This window comes from Coloeus monedula, assembly GCF_965178545.1.
Source record: "Coloeus monedula genome assembly, chromosome: 18".
Classification (NCBI taxonomy): domain Eukaryota; kingdom Metazoa; phylum Chordata; class Aves; order Passeriformes; family Corvidae; genus Coloeus; species Coloeus monedula.
Window position 1 is genome coordinate 5,719,066 of NC_138798.1, and position 13,797 is coordinate 5,732,862.

The 13,797-nt window shown below is 48.9% G+C and overlaps 1 protein-coding gene across 3 annotated transcripts in view; it reads right to left on the bottom strand.

Moving 5' to 3' along the window:
• Positions 1–2,836: 2,836 nt before the first annotated feature.
• TTC28 (tetratricopeptide repeat domain 28) overlaps positions 2,837–13,797 on the bottom strand; it is a 112,733-nt gene continuing 101,772 nt past the window's right edge. For 2 of the 3 annotated variants that reach the window (XM_082293248.1, XM_082293250.1), the window contains 6 exons: positions 12,979–13,103; positions 11,701–11,932; positions 11,217–11,293; positions 8,177–8,306; positions 7,543–7,650; positions 2,837–7,060 (listed from right to left, as the gene is read on the bottom strand). In XM_082293248.1, the coding sequence (XP_082149374.1) occupies positions 5,439–7,060; positions 7,543–7,650; positions 8,177–8,306; positions 11,217–11,293; positions 11,701–11,932; positions 12,979–13,103 (2,294 nt within the window). In that variant the 3' untranslated portion in view covers positions 2,837–5,438. The remainder of the gene's footprint in view (positions 7,061–7,542; positions 7,651–8,176; positions 8,307–11,216; positions 11,294–11,700; positions 11,933–12,978; positions 13,104–13,797) is intronic. The other variant, XM_082293249.1, reaches the window with a different exon arrangement.

A 13,797-nucleotide genomic window follows, 5' to 3' on the forward strand; every position in this document is an offset into this window, starting at 1 on the left:
CCAGCCAGTTGGCACGGACAAGTTCTCCCGAGGCTCCTGGTTGAGGGGCAGGAGGATGGGACCACCCAGGGCATGTTCTGTGTGTTGAATTTGGCTTTATCCTGGTTTCCACAGCGATTTAAGTTATCCTGTGGCAAAATGTTGCCCTAAGAACAAAGCAGCCAGGGAACATACTTCCACTTTGAGGTTCTTAAAAATTGTAATTCAGGTAAAACTACAGGATTTACTTAAAATAATGTATTCTAAATATATTGATTTGCTTTCTAGTTCCTGAGCATTAGCTTTCATTTTTTTCCCCATTTTCCACAGCCATGCAGACTTTTGCTTTCCCTCTGTTTGAAATGCACATACAAACGTAAAACCAGGTAAACTGCCAAGAAAAAAACAACCACAAGCTCCACACTTGTGTTCCCATGGCACATCCTTTTCCCCAGAGGTGACTTGTGACCCTCTCTGCAGCCCCCTGGCTCCCCTTTCCTGGAGGAGCCATCCCCCGCATTTCCTTTGCCAGGAGCCAGAGCTAATGAGACGTTTACACAAAGGAGAGCAGAAATCCAGATAAAATTCAGTGTTGCCAAACACTCCTCCCCCACACCAATGGCTGTAAGGAAAACCCTCGGCAGGCTCTTCCTATGGACACATATTTCCATGGAAGTCCTTGAACGGTGACTCAGGCCTGTACTGGCTCTGGCCGTGAGGCACAGCAGTGATCAGGGCCGTGCTGGGGCACAGTGGGAGGGGGTTGTAAATCTCTTGTTTCCCCAAGCATTCAGGGTTTTCCTTTATTTGGTTTTTTAAAACGCTGGCAGCATGCAGTCCCTGCTGCTGCTCCTTCCCCATATGGACAACACTTGTCTCGTGTGTGCTCACCCCAAACCCTCTGTCTACAGCTGCATCCTGCCACACACGACACCATCACCGAATAGCCACATCCCGCTGACTCCAGACCTGGGACACACACACCACTTGAGCCCAGCTCCACCACAGCCCCACTCGTGGAGGGAATGCTTCCCCAGGAGCTGCTCCTCACGGCAGGGCTCCAGCCCAGCCTCAGCCTGTGGCAGAACCAGCACTGCCAGTGGCTCCTGGCTGCTCCCAGAGGCTGAGTGTGCCAAGGTCCTGTGGCCCCACTACAGCTTTGTGTGTTTAGTTTCATGTGTCTCCAGCACTTCCCCTAAGTACAAGGGCGCCTTTCACATGGGGGCAGAAGGAAGGTTTAACTCATCAAGTTCCAGCTGGTGTTGGTACGGGGAGAGTCTCTCCTCCCTTTAGCACTGGCTTCGCCCACCGGAGGGAGCCGGGTGAACCTCAGAGCTCCTCCCAGCCCTGCGTGTCCTTTTGCTGCTGACTACAAGAGAGATTCGAGGAAATACTGCTTCTCCCACCACCTGTCAGGAAAAGGAAAAGCAATTTCCAGTGAGCACTAGTAACAGGAAGACTACACTGCACAAGAAGGGGAGGAAAGTTCCAGAGGGAGCTGGGCGTCGGCAGAGAGCGGTGAGCCAACAAACACCCTTCCCCAACATCCTTCCAGATCAAGAGACTGAGGCACTGAGAGAACTCATGCTTTAATAGACACGGAAATCACAAAGAAGAAAGGCCAAATGCCTTAGCAATTTCAATAAAAATATGAAAATCTTTTTACATGGTAAATTTCATAATATAAAAAGTTTAATGCTGTCTGGAAACAGAGTTTTAATTTACAAAGAAAGTCCATAGAGGCCAAACATGGCTAACACTGCACACAGGGAGAGCGAGTGCTGAAGGGCTGCTGCTGGGAAGCCTCTGCTGACCATCCTCTCTGGGTCACTGTCTCCAGCGCTCTTCTGCAGCTGAGGGGACGAGTGTCCACACACCCGTGCAGCCCTGCTGGGCAGCATGGCAATGCAATGAACCCGAAACTGCTCAAACCCTTTATCACCATCCAGCTGAAACTACCAGTGCTTCCTGACAGATTCACAGACACCTCTGTGCCCCTGGATCTGTTCTGCAACTTGGAAGAGATGTTCACAGAATGAGCTTGCCCTAATGAAAGAAAATATGGCCTAGAGTGATATGCGTGGGTGTAGCACCCCCTCAATGTTTTTTCCTTGTTTCAGTAAGGTATGATTAAAGAGAAGGAAAACCAATTATCAGGCCAGAGGTACAGGCTAACCAACAAAATCAAATTAAACTAGATTTTGATCACAGGGGTTGTTTACTGTTCCCATTTATAGCTGGAGCTAAAGACAGTCAATAAAAAAAATCTGAAATCTCACACAGTAAAATGTACAGGCAAAACCAAAACATTCTATGGCCCTGGGGAATGGTTGCATGTGGCAGGTTTAATGTGGAAGTGGTTAATACCTAATTGTTATTGCTCACTGTATTACGCAGTGTTGTCACTTGTACCATGCACAAATACAACAACGACAAATGCATTAAACCCACAGAAGGAATTCTAATAGCAAATGGAAAACGTGTGATTTTCATTTCCTGAATTTCTCCACATATTGGGCAAACCTGATAAAACTCTTTTTCTCACAAAGGGGTTGTTTCTCATTCAGGAGGTGGAGGAGTGAGGGACAAGGTGTGCAGTGTCTCCCAGCCACGAGTAAGCATGCATTTCATGGCTCCCGGCAAGCCAATGGAAGTGACCTGTGCCAAGTCAACGGAGACCTATTTCCCAAAAGACTTGTTCTAGTGACACTCACCTTCCATATTTATACAACATCAAATTCCCAAATACTGAACTTTCTCTACATCCAAACCCTTCCCTGCTTCTAATGCTCCCCCCTCCTTAAAAACAACAACAGAAGAACCACTCCCCCGCACCCCCCACCCCGATTTAGCTCTGTCTGAAAGCTTTAAGCCAGCATGAAACCTGCTGGAGCACAGAAATGGGTTGTAACAAAATGGCAGCATAGAATTTCTACAGGTTAAAAGATCCTTTAGTTATGGAAGTAAAGTACAACAAAGAGGCTTATTTCTGGCATGTTATGCAGCACTACAGGGAGTATTTGCTGTTGCTATAAACAAAAAGCTGCCCACTTCCATCCTGGGTGTTCCTGGGATGTCGTTTCAAGAAGTTTATGCTGGTTAGAAACAGAGCAGGTCACACGAAGTCTCTCAGCAGTCCTGTGACCACAGCAAGTGGCACGATCAACAGCATCACTGTCTCCACAAGGGGCAGATGCTGTGCTGACTCATTTTGGCCCACTAGTCTAATTTTTCCTGCCAAATGACACGAAGGTGATGTTTAGCACCAAACCATCACAGGAAGATGTCATGTACAGACAAATAACTTGCACCATAATGAGTTGAACAGATTGACTCAACTGTTCTGCTACATTGTGTATGAGTAGGTAACTACTCTTTCTCTCTGCACTGAAAACTTTGGTGATCCCCCCTCGTTAGCTGGCTGTTAACAACCCAGCCCAATATCCTTTGCCTTTAGTGCTTGTGTTCGTTTCTTGCAACAATAAAAAGGAAAACATTCTCCAGAAACCAGCAGATTCCAGAATATTCTCACAGCAAGCATCTGATTATGCCCTGTGAGCTGAGCCTAAGCAATTTCATGTTTCCATATCAGAACTGAATTCTCTGCCCTGCTATCATGCTTTTCCTCCAAGATCCCTAAGAAAATCTCCAATTATCAGATCCGTGTTTGCAACAAGAGCATCCAGCCATGCTAAGTACACAATTCTCTGCATCAGCAACATACCTCTGGTACGTCCACAGAGCCACCTGCACTCTCCATTCAGCTGCAAGGCTGGAAGTTGACTTAAGATCCAGCTAAAACTCAGGGCCTAATGTATTCAGCCTCACAACACCTCTGTGAGGTAGGTAGGTAAGTATTACTATCCCCATTTAGATAGAAAGGGAAGACGAGGCACGGAGAGGTGAAGTGATTAGCCTTCAGTCACTCAGCCAATCCTGGGAGTGCAGAATAGACACCAAAAGCCTTGGTGATCCAGTGCTCTGACTTCATAGCCCATGGCCTGTGAATACCTTGCGTGGATCTGAGCTCACGTGGCGGGGCTGATGCTGCCGCACGCCCACGGCTTCAGCGCATGTAAACGATCACTGGGATCCTGATCACATCACTGCATTGCACAGCCGCTTAGAAACCATCTCCAGCCTGACCCCTAACTCCTAAACCCCACCTAGCCTAGGGAAGCTGACTGTACACATCACCCTGGGGGTGCTCTTGGTCCCCTTTCCTCCACATGTCAGAGGGCACTCGGGTTCTGCATCCAGCCCCTCCGCTTGCTGCCTCGCGTTCTGGCTCCAGCTGCACCAACAGCTGCTTCCACTGGTACACCTGCTCCAAAGGAAACTTGTTTCCACACCTGCTCTGAAGGAAACCTGCCTCCACAGCAGGGAAAAGTTTTGCAGACCTGCCTGCACTGAGCCCTGGCAATGATTTAGCAGGATCAAGGAGGGATTTTTTTGGTCAGGTGATGTCTGAATCACACACACTGATGTCACATTCCTGCCTGTCATGGAACTGCAAAATAATGTTCTGAGCTGCAGCATCTGTGATCCTTTTCTGTGCCCACTGAGCCGACAGAGACTTAAGTACTGCCCAAATACTTTCCAGGATAAAAAGTTCACCTTCACAATGTGGTGTGCCAGAGAGACCAGAGCCCTCAACAAAACCAGAACTTGTCTCTCTGACACACACTCACTACCTCACACTCAGGCTCACCTGGTTTTTTAGGCCCCAAACATTTCCTTTGAGCAGACCAACCAGCAAAATCTCATCTTAGGGGTTTCCATCCAGAAAAGTTACCTGAGATGCATATTTTAGAATGGGGCACCTCTCTCCTCTTGTCTTTGTTTCACCAGCCTCTAAATGATGCAACAGAACTGCCAGATCCTGCTGCTACGGAGTTTTACTGACAGCAGTTTCTGGTTTGGCCAACCTGGCAGAGGTATCTAGAGGCATGTGGTCTTCTCCTCTGTCAGCCTTTGAAAGCAGTCCAGTAAATGGCTCATCTTTCTCCAGGCAGAGACTTGTACATACGTTCTTTGTGGTACACAGGAATGTTCTGCCTCCTCTCCCTTTCCTCTCCAACCCCTGATATGTATAATTTCTATATAAAAAGCCAGCTGTAAAACTTCTGGTTAAGAAATACAAGGAGGTGGCTTAAAAGCCAGTATTTAATGAACAGACAACCAGATGCTTTGCACCTGCTGCTGCAAATACTGAATACTACAAAGAACCTGTTATAAGGTGAGTCTGGCCAAGGTTCTGATAAGGGAAACAAAAACCCATGTGTGTGAGGCCGTGTGCCCCCACAGTGACAGCAGGCCAGCCTGTCCCATCCCTGGGCACTGCCAGCTGAGGGCATGACCACGGCTGCTTAGCTACTGGTTCTGTTTTTGTAAAGGCAAGTGGGCAGAAGCAAATACTTTAACAAGACTGTAAGTCATCAGCTGGTACTTGGGACATTTCAACATTTGGAGGAAGGGAAAAATCTTCCTGGTGACAAAAATTTATACCCATTACCAGCTGGCAGTCTCAGGGGACGCACGGCTCCCAGAGTATTGCCAGGTGAGGAATGAGCTGATGTCATGGCATTTGTGGTTTCAGGGCGTCTGTGTCCATTTGGAGGGATCTTCTGTGGCGAAGCAGCAAGGTGTTGCCCAATAGACAGGTCCTTCAGTTCCAGCTTCTCTGCACTTTCTTCTTTGCTGTGCCGTGGAGATAAATTGAGCAAGCTGAGGACATCTTTCTTAGAAGTCATTGTTCCAGGAGCTCCTCGGAGAATCTTTATTGGGCCAGTGGAGTGGTGGGGAGTGCTTTGCCAGAACATCTTTAAGTTGTGAATCGCTTGCACTTTCTCATCGATGGCAGCCAATTTTAATTTGTCTATGTCTGGGGCATCAGCCGGGCTTGAGCGAGCAGAACCAGCTGAGGAGTAAGAAAGAGCAGGAGATGGAGTGCTGCCACCAGGAGACTGATGCCCTGAGCTGGGAGAGATATTTCTGGGTGATTTAGAAATATGAGCACTATAAGGAGAGCTGGGGTACTTGAGTTTAAAGGGAGGCTGCTCAGTTAGGGACCCATGTGAATCACAACCTGGAGATGGCTGCCCACTGTACTGGCCTGTGCCTTCTCTGTTTGACATCTCCGATGTTGTGGGGCTGTTATAGCCAGAGCTCACCTTCTGAAGGGATGAACTCCTCGTTGGAGGCTTTGGTTTAATTGCAAGAGGTGAAGATTGATTCCTGTGGCTGGAGCTGACGGGCCGGCTGAAGGCGCTGGTCTCCGAGGAGCGGAACGCGGACACGCCGGCCGGGCTGGGAGCCCCATCGTCCGAACTGTTGCTCTTGCTGATCTGGCTGCTGCTTCTCTGAAGACGTTCAACAGCAATGAGGTGACTCTGAGTTTCCTCCAGAATTTTTTGGGCCAACTCTTGCGGATCAAGCTTTGGATTACTGTCCTCCTGGGATTTGACGGTGCTGTCGGTCTCAGTGCTAGACTGGTCAGATTCCCCAGTATCAGAACTTGCAAGTTTCCCAACTTTTTGGAAAGGTGAATTTGGGCTGGGGATGAGAGTCATTTTAACAGGAGAATTTGGAGTACTTATGCTCCCTTTGGAGTTGACGGACACTTTAATGCCTCCATTCTGACTAGTTTTGGGCTGTTTGTGATCAGGGGAAAACCTTGGTTTTGTGTTTTCTTGGTAACTGGCCAAAGGCTCGTTGCTGATTATAGAGAAACCTTCATACTCTTCCTCATCTTTGCTGGCTGCAGTGGCTTGTGGTGACAGCTGGCTCTGAGCTGCAGACCTGTGTGGATAGATATTCTTGGGCCTCTCATAATCCTGGCGTCCTCTGTGTCCTGCCCCATCCAGCATGTTTTCTGGCTTGGAAACAAAGCTCATGGAAGAAGCAATGGAGCTCAGGCTGTACACAGAAATGGCATCTGAGGCAATGCTTTCCGGACAGGTAGGAGAGAATGGAGGGTTTTGATACTGGGGTACAGGGTTGGAAACAGACTGAGCAGAAGCCAGTGACTCCAGTGATGAGGAACTGTCCAGACTAAGGCGCTTGGGCAGCTCTGTAGAATCTAAAAAAGAGAAGACAATAGTATGTACAAACATGCCCCGAGATACACCATAAAAATCAAATAAAACCAGGTAACATTCTATCAGAATGAAGAGAAAATGCTACAAAACATGCCCTCAGGCTCTATGCTACCACAGAACAACCAACTACTACTTAGGTAAGGAAAAAGAAGTGCACAGCCCAGGCAAGAACCTCTGTCCATGAATCCTAGACGGAAGTTGTCAGCTCATTATCATTTTATATCTCAAAACCAAGAATGAGTTATATGTCCTCCAGCTGCTGGACTCTAACTCCAGCTTCTGCTCAGACGAGTCTTTCCCATACAAAACCAACATTTGCTCCAGTGTCTGATCACATTTGGTCTGTGTGACACGGGTGCGATGTGTGACCTCTGCAAAGGTGCGAGTGTGGGATTTCAGCAGAAGCCATTCTGATCAAATCATTAGATGACACAAGAGCAAAAACTACTCTAAGCAGCTTTACCAAAAAGTGCCAGCAAGGATTGTAGAGCAAAGTGCATGGTCCTCCTGGTAGCTTGTTTCCCAGTTTTCAGAATGACCTCCTCTTGGCCAACTTCACAAAGGTCAAAACCTGTAGTGGGACATGGAACAGAAAATCACAGCTCACAGGAAGACCCTCTGTCTCAAGTAAAAGCAATCTCATTTATAACACAGAACAGAGAGGTATGACAGCCTGCAGCACCCGTGGAAGGATGACGACACCTCTCAGTGCAGTTTGTTATCTGTTATTTATTACTGTTTAGCACACCTTCTCCAGGTGTTGGGAGCTTTGTGGTGCTGCACTGGGAACACAGACACTCATTAACAAATCACTCCTGTCAACACTTCTTAGCTGCAAATTATCCGGAGTTGTCAGGGAATGATATACCAAACACATCTCAGGGGACAGGGTTCTACATGCCAAACCATTTACTATTAATTCCATGTTTTCTCACAGAAATGGAGCTGAAGAGCACAGTCCTTGGAATTTGGCAAATGCAGGCTGGGCTGCAGGAGGCAGACAGAACTGAACCTATGAGTTTCATCACTGCTTCAAGCCCCCACATGAGACACCAACAGTGGGTTTAGAGAGACAATAGGAAGAAGTGTTTTCCTACCTAGAGCTGCCAGAAACTCATGACAGCCAGGCAGCCTCCAGAGCTGGACACTGATGGAGACCTGGATTGGTGCAGAGGGGAAATCTTGCTCCTTCTCGCCTGCCTGAAGTTGAACCAGGACTTGATGCAGCTGAAGACAGCAATACAGACATTAGCCATTCCTTACAACTCACATCACTGCTTCTCTTACAGCCACAGATAAGGCAACGCCATTTCCCTGGACACCCTTTCCCTGGACACCCAGTTCAGCTGCTGCTCCTGAACAGAGCAGTGAGATGGGAAGGTCTGGGAAGAAGGACAGTTCAGGGACAGCAACATCAGACAGACTGGAACAGCAGCAAAGGCAGGGACAGACCAGGGGTGAGGGCTGGGGGGTGGCCAGTGGAAACTGAGCAAGAAGGAAGCACAGCAGGAACATCTGTGAAGGTAAAGAAAAGGAAAGAGATACTCTGGGGCTGCTCACAGTAATATACCAAAGCCCATTCCATGACTGAGCCATACTCCTTATGCAAATCCTAAGAAACTCATTAACTGGGCAGAACAAGTCATATGAAACCATGGAAGACTTTCCTAATATCTCCACGGCCTCCAGGAAAGAAGTTTCTCAACTGTGCCCAAGGGACAGGAGTAGCAAAAGCTAGAGAGAAAATGTGTTTATGAAGATCTGACACAAATTAAGATGCCAGGATCCCGTGTAATTCACCAACACAGCCAGGGGAGCGATGATGGAAAGCCATTAATCAGGGGCCAGCTAACCTCAGGACCACCCATCTCTCACAACCCACAAAAGCTTACACAGGCCTTTTTCCACAGTAGCTCTGTGGAGCAAATCCCAGGCCTGAGAGCGGGTGCAGACACGTTGCAGCACAGGGCATGGGTCTGCAGTGACCCCGGCACGTCACCCTGCACCGCAGTGTCATCCCCGTGCACATCATACTCACCATTCCCACCACATTTTTAACAGCCTTCGGGCAGCAGGTAACAAGGAAGGAAAAGAGGAGAAAAGAACATGGGTTACTCTGTGCTGCAAAGTGCCTGTGCTGAGGAACCTTGCAGGGACACATCTGTGTGGGAACCAGCACCCTGACCGCAAGATGCTCTGTCCAGAGAAAGAAGGGAGCAATGGGAACGGCCTGAGCTGTGAATCCAACAGCACGGGAACAGGCAGCTGGAATCTGGGAGTGCCCAGCTCATGACAGCTCAGACACTTAGCAGGCAGACACTCAGGCCAACCCACACTCTGGCAGGAGGCTGAACATAAAACAGCCCTTCTCTTGTTTCCTCTGGGACACAGTACTGGCGCTCAATGCAGTCAGCAATCCCTAACTTTTCCTTGCACATGCAGTAGTCTCAAGTTCTCTCTTTTGTGGCTCCTGCCTTCTCTTTTACACTCAAAATAAGCATTTTCTATCCAGTGCAGCTGCTCGGGCTCCCACCTTGCTGCTTCACTAATGCCAAGAGCACCTGCTCCCCTATGATGCCGGTCACCCACTTGGGAAAACCAACGAGCAGCACCCACTGACCGAAATGTCTGACATCCTGCTTCTGTCTGGAACAAAGTCTGCTTTCCTCTGGGACAGGCAGAGCTCCAGCTGCTCACACCGTGACTGCCGAGAGGCAGGAGAGGAAAAAAGCAATAACCACAGAGGAGGGGAGAGCTGAGCTGAAAACCAACATGGAACAGGATAGACTGGTGCAAAAGGGAATTCTGCAAGGGGTCTGGGCTATGGAAGAACATCTGCAAACCCAGTGCAATATCCCTGCCAGTATTTACTCTATGGGGCAGTGAGGAAGGGGTGAGCGTGTCTTTTGTTACTTGTGCACAGCCAGCTGAATGTTTTTCCTTGGATAATTTAATTATCTGAGGCAGGGCAGCAATCATGAAGCCACCTCATTAGCACTCCAAGGCATTTTGAGCCATGGGAATGCTGTCCTCTCCTCCTCACACCTCTCAGAGCTGGCCTCCCTTGGGTGGCCATTAGGGAGATAACCCCACAGTTAACCACACACATCTCAGGCACTGATGAGAGCCAAGGCAAGAAGCAAACGCCACCAAGGACACTGGTCACCAAAGTCATTGGAAATATCTCATACTCTGCAGCAGATCCTAACAGGATCCTAACAGGAACCCTTTCCTTGGAGCAGACTCATCCTAGGGGCTGCCAGAGCCACTCAGTGGGTAACAGAGAAGCTGGGGCTCTTGTCTGGCTTTTTGTGCAGACTCCATGTGACGGAAGGAAAGGCAGCCCAACACCACACAGAGCCAGTCCCAGCTCCCCACCACAGTATTGCCTGGAATGCTTCTGCATGGGGAAAGGGGAAAGACAGTGAGATATTGGCCCATTCCCTGTGTGTGTGTCCATGTACTAAAGCAGGCAAGTGATGAAGAGAAACCTCATTACAGGAGCACTCAGGACAGTAAGAACCATGGAATGGAAAGCAGCCAGGCTGGTGGCGCAGAGAAAGGTCAGGTTAGGCCAGGCATGCTCCAGAGACTGGGGAGAGGGAAGAGTGTGAAGGAGGTTGAGGGGAGCAGGGAGAAGTCCCATCACCACAGATAGCACTGCCCTTCTCCTAAAGACCAGAAATCCTTTCTGCAGAGCTGTGAGCACACACAGGAGCAGCACAGGCTCAGTGAGTTTTCTGACAGACCTTGCATTGTCCAAAGTCAGCCATACCTTGGGACTTCAGTAAATACAGCAGACAAAGAGCAGCCAACATGGGCCCTAGGCAGCATGGCCAAACAGCAATTAGGGGCCTGTTACTCAATTTGCCCACACTGCTGTAGGGATCATCCTTTCACTTGTCACTGAACGGGGAGTCCCAAGGCCACGCAGCCCAGTAACCCACCTGCATGTTTTCCTTCTGGACACACACTTTCATTCACACAAACAGGCAAGTTCAGAATTTCAACCTTCAAGTCTCCTAGCAAGCTCTGGGTTGATAAACCAGGGCATCAACCGTTCTGTGTATTTCTGAATTTACTGACCTGGGAAGAGCCATTTGGAACCTGGTACTGGAGGAAAACCTCCCAACTCACCCTGTTGATAAGCTGCTCTCCTGTTTCTGAAGCTGTGATAAGTTTACAAAGTGCCTGAAGTGCAGGGTTAGGCAAACCTGAAAAACATCAGCAGAAACATCTGTATCTGTTTCTTGACTGCAAGAAATGCAACAAACCTGAACAGAACACACACTCGGCTAATTCCTAAAACCTCTCCCCCACATCACTGGACAGCTCTGGAAGCAGCAGCAATTTCCAGAAAGCAAAAGGTCTTCCCACTTTGCATCTGATGACAGGTTTCCTGACTGAGAGCTGGGAGAGAGGAACAGTCACATCATGCTTACTTGACCCAGTAGCAAATGATTCTCATCTGTGACAAAATTTTCAGTTAACATTTACTTTTAGAACTTCTTCCCAGTCCAATACATTGATTTCATTGACGTAAAACATCCCTGTTTCACATGCTGACATCACAGAAAGGCGGGAAAGGCTGATGTCAGGGCCCACAGCTGCCTCCTCTCACCTAGGAGGGACTGGATGGTGGTGCTGCACTGCTGCAGCCGGTCCCCAGGGTCTGAGGTTGGGAAGAACACTGCTGCTGGGAGGCCACTGGCAGGCGGGTCCAACCGAAATCCCACCGCCGTGAGGAGCGCCTGCCAGCCTGGAATGCCACCAACTTTGTTCTCCACACTCTGCTGGGAGGTGTACATGGAGTTGTGCTGCCCGTTCTGGATTCGCTGCAATGATTTCTCCACCTGTGGGGAAATGACATCGCTTATTGTACAAGATATTGTTGCTGACTGCCTCTTTTTACACCAAGAGACTGGAACAGCGGGCTGGGGTCAGCAAATCCAAGGTTGATCCTGGACTGTCTCACACAGGAGGACATTAGTGCCTTGAAAACAGAAGCTCCAGTAACTCAGCAGCCACAGCTGTAACATCACAGCGATGAGTGTCAGTGTTCTCTGCGACTCTGGGAACAATAATGCCACAGGGAAACAAAGTAGCAGTTTGTTTGGGATAGTTTCCTGTCAGCCTGGCAGCTGCATTTCTCCCCAAAAGATGACTCACCTTGGGGTTCCAGCCTGCTTATTACCAGACAAAGAACCCGCAGCCACACGGCAAACAGGAAAGAGAGATGAATGTCCACAAACCCAGCAACTGGGAAGACCAGCAACATTCACAGGTTTCCATCATTCTATGGGTACTTCACACTCCTGTGAGACCACAGATGATGCATTGGGAAGAAAAGTATTAGAAGTCATGAGCGATCATTCCAGCCACCTGGCAGTTGGCTCCAGTCCCACTGTTCCCCAAGACAGACTGGTGGCACAGATGGGGACAGAAGGGCCTCTTATCTTCCAGATCTGCAGAGACAGCAGTGACTGTGCTCTGTTTCCATGACTGCCATGTTCGTAGCTATTTCCCTGTATAAACAATTAATCCCAATACTTACCTCTTAAGCAGAAACCCAATTCAACAGCTAATGCAAACCAGATGGGTCTGGGGAGGATTCTGTCACAATACAATCTAAGATTTTGCTTACTTTGCCTCTTTTCGCACTGAACACTTCCTTAGGTGTCCCAGTCTTTCCACACCGACCCAGAGCTTTGCAAGAGGCTACATCGTGGCAGGGGAGAGGGGATGAAGGCATACATATATTTTTTCAAGTGGGAGTGGCTGCACATCAGGGTGCTGCTGTTCCACTCATGGTTCCACTCATGCCCACAGATGAGGGTGTCTCAGGACTAGATGGGCTGCAGTGCCCCTCATGGCTGTGACAGCGCTTCCTTTCCCTTACCAGATGAAGCAGGACACGCAGAGCATCCCGGGCCCTTTCAGGGTGCTGCAGGATCTCAGTCAGGGCCTGTCCTACCAGCGAAGAAGGGCTGTTCAGCTTCATATCACTCCCAATAAGCATGAAACCTACAGGATTCAGAATGAGAGACAGTCAATCTCCTGTTGTTATGGAAAATGTTCAAACCAGACACAGATGTCCTCTGCCCTCAAGACTAGTGAACGACGGTTCACTGCACCCTGCACGGGGACATTCTCTTCCCAGAGCAGCTGCCCACACCCTGCCCAGTGGTGCAGACTGAACTTCCAGAAAGTTTCTAGATACTTCTTACCGTCCCCTGCTATTAAATCAATTGCATCTTCCTGTTCAAGCAAGCAGAAAACCACTGGATTGCAGCTAAACCTGTCCAGGCATGTTCCAGGTCTCCTCTACAGCCACAGAAATCAACACATGCCAACAGTGGTTGTAGAACAGAACTGAGAACATGAAAAGTTTTCGCTGTCCTGGTCAGAAACCTGTCCTGGCTCATGCACCATTCAATGCCAGACTCCCCAGATGTCAGCACAAAGAGCTCTACGTTTCCCTTCTCATTCCCACAGCAAGGATGCAGCTGCTCCTGGCTCTGGTGCTCTGTCCAAGACTCAGTGCCAAGGGTCAGCGGTGGAAGTCAGGGACTGTGTGTGATGAACTTGCACAGTACCATGGAAGGGGCAATACTGAGACAGCCCGAGCAGCTGAAAGTCTCTGCTTGCTGGCAATGCCAAGCACCATGTCCATACTCATTCTTTTTTGCCTAGGAAGTGGTCACTTCTGGGGCTTTTT